The 2,254-nt window shown below is 43.7% G+C and overlaps 1 protein-coding gene across 1 annotated transcript; it reads left to right on the top strand.

Moving 5' to 3' along the window:
- The first annotated feature begins 1,518 nt into the window (after positions 1 to 1,518).
- Positions 1,519 to 2,046, top strand: LOC142838491 (keratin-associated protein 13-1-like). The gene has a single exon (XM_075953961.1). It carries the CDS (start codon positions 1,534 to 1,536, stop codon positions 2,044 to 2,046), a length of 513 nt encoding a protein of 170 aa, XP_075810076.1. The 5' UTR covers positions 1,519 to 1,533.
- The last annotated feature ends 208 nt before the right edge of the window (positions 2,047 to 2,254 follow it).

Below are 2,254 nucleotides of genomic sequence, written 5' to 3'. Positions count from 1 at the left end.
AAACAAGGACTTCTTGAATTTTGCATACAAATGGATGGAAATAGAAAACACTATCCTGAGTGAGGTAAGCCAGACCCAAAAAGAGGAACATGGGATGTACTCACTCATATTTGGTTTCTAGCCATAAATAAAAGACATTGGGCGTATAATGCATGTTCCTAGAGAAGCTAAGTAAGAAGGTGAACCCAAAGACAAACACATAGGCATCCTTATGAATATTAACCTGCATCAGGCGATGAAAAGAGACAGAGACAGAGGAGCACGGGACAGAAATCTCAAGGTCCAAATCAGGAGCAGAAGGAGACGGAGCACGAGCAAGGAACTCAGGACCGCAAGGGGCACACCCACACACTGAGACAATGGGGATGTTCTATCGGGAACTCACCAAGGCCAGCTGGCCTGGGTCTGAAAAAGCATGGGATAAATCAGGACTAGCTGAACATAGAGGACAATGAGGAATACTGAGAACTCAAGAACAATCTCAGTGGGTTTTTGATCCTACTGCACGTACTGGCTTTGGAGGAGCCTAGGCAGTTTGGATGCTCACCTTAGGAGACCTGGATAGAGGTGGGCGGTCCTTGGGCTTCCCACAGGTCAGGGAACCCTGATTGCTCTTGGAGCAGATGAGGGAGGGTGACTTGATCGGGGGAGGGGGGGGGAAATGGGAGGCGGTTGCGGGGAGGAGGCAGAAATCCTTAATAAATAAATAAATTTAAAAAATACAAATAAACCAACAAAAACACAATCAAAGTGCTCAATGGAAAGAGTGTGAATCCCTCCCTGTTCCTTCATTTTTATTATTATGGATATTTCCTCCCTTCATTGAACAAGTGGAGCTCTTTCATTTGAGATAATTTTCAACAACCTCCCTGTGAATACCCAATACCTGCCCCCAGTTTCCAGCTCCCCTTGTTAGTATGCTGCTTTAATCTATTTTGTATCTTTAGCTATTCAATTTGATACACAATGTGTAACGGTAATCCACGGTAAAATTGTGTTCTTTTCCCCCACACTGAATTACCATAAGGAAATTTGACAGGATGGCAATAGAGGTTGATAAGATGGAACAATCTTGTGAATGTTCTCATTCATATAGAAACAGATCCAGTATCCAGATGACTAACATCATCTCCTTCTCCAGTTTTAGGGAAGAAGCATTCACTAGCAGAAGCAAGAATATACCACCAAGTACAAGCAGGTAGCCCATGGTAGAGGACTGGGAAGGGCTGCTATAGCTATGATGGGAAAGGAATTAATATAAAATAGTTATAGCATTTTGTAGATAGGAGTAGCTCTTTGACTTTTGTTACAACACTCATAAATATACTGTGCAGAAAACTATTCAAACACAACTACAATTACAGAGATTACTGTTCCACATTTTAAAACCAGGAAACACATAGATGCATCAAGGATGAGACTGTTGGGTACCACACCTGTTGCTGAGAGTATATAAACCCAGCTCTCCACAGGGTGACATCCAAACTCAGAATCCTCTCATTGCATCCAGCTGAGCTCACATCTCCTGTCAATATGGCCTACAGCTGCTGCTCTGGAAACTTCTCCTCCAGCTCCTTTAGACGCTGCCTGCCCTCTTCAGGTTCCTCCTGTGGCTCTTCCTACCCCAGCAACCTGGTCTACACCACTACCAGTTTCTCTCCCAGACCCTGCCTGGTGGAATCCACTGTGAACACTGGCTGTCAGGAGACCTGCATTGAGCCCACCCGCTGCCAGAAGCCCTGTGTGACATCCAGGCCTTGCCAGAGAGCCTGCTACTACCCGAGGAGCTCCACACCTTGCAGTCCCTACCAGGGAACATATTATGGTTCTCTGGGCTTTGGATCCAACAGCTGTCATTCCCTGGGCTATGGATCTAGAAGCTGCTACTCAGGGGGCTGTGGATCCAGTGGCTTCAAATCTCTTAATTGTGGCGTCTCTTACTTCCCTTCCCTGTGTTATGGGTCTAGATTCTACTACCCAGCATACTTGGCTTCTACAACATTCCAACCTTCTTGTTATAGATCAATCTATGGAATTGCCTTCTAAGAATCTGACTTCTAAGTCTTCATATTCCTATAATATCAAAATAAATTTCTCTATGTCCTGTAGATGATCTATTATTCTCATATTCTACTGTTTCTCTTTCTACTAACAATCATTCAAATTCAACCTCTGAGAGAATCTTAATGTGTAATTCCTATTATACCTTAAATTTTGTGCTATTGTTATTCTGCTATTTGCTGCTCATTCAAAG

Source organism: Microtus pennsylvanicus, chromosome 1 (assembly GCF_037038515.1).
Source record: "Microtus pennsylvanicus isolate mMicPen1 chromosome 1, mMicPen1.hap1, whole genome shotgun sequence".
NCBI classification, from domain to species: domain Eukaryota; kingdom Metazoa; phylum Chordata; class Mammalia; order Rodentia; family Cricetidae; genus Microtus; species Microtus pennsylvanicus.
The sequence above is the reverse complement of the archived record's forward strand: the minus strand, read 5'-3'. Positions and strand labels throughout refer to the sequence as shown.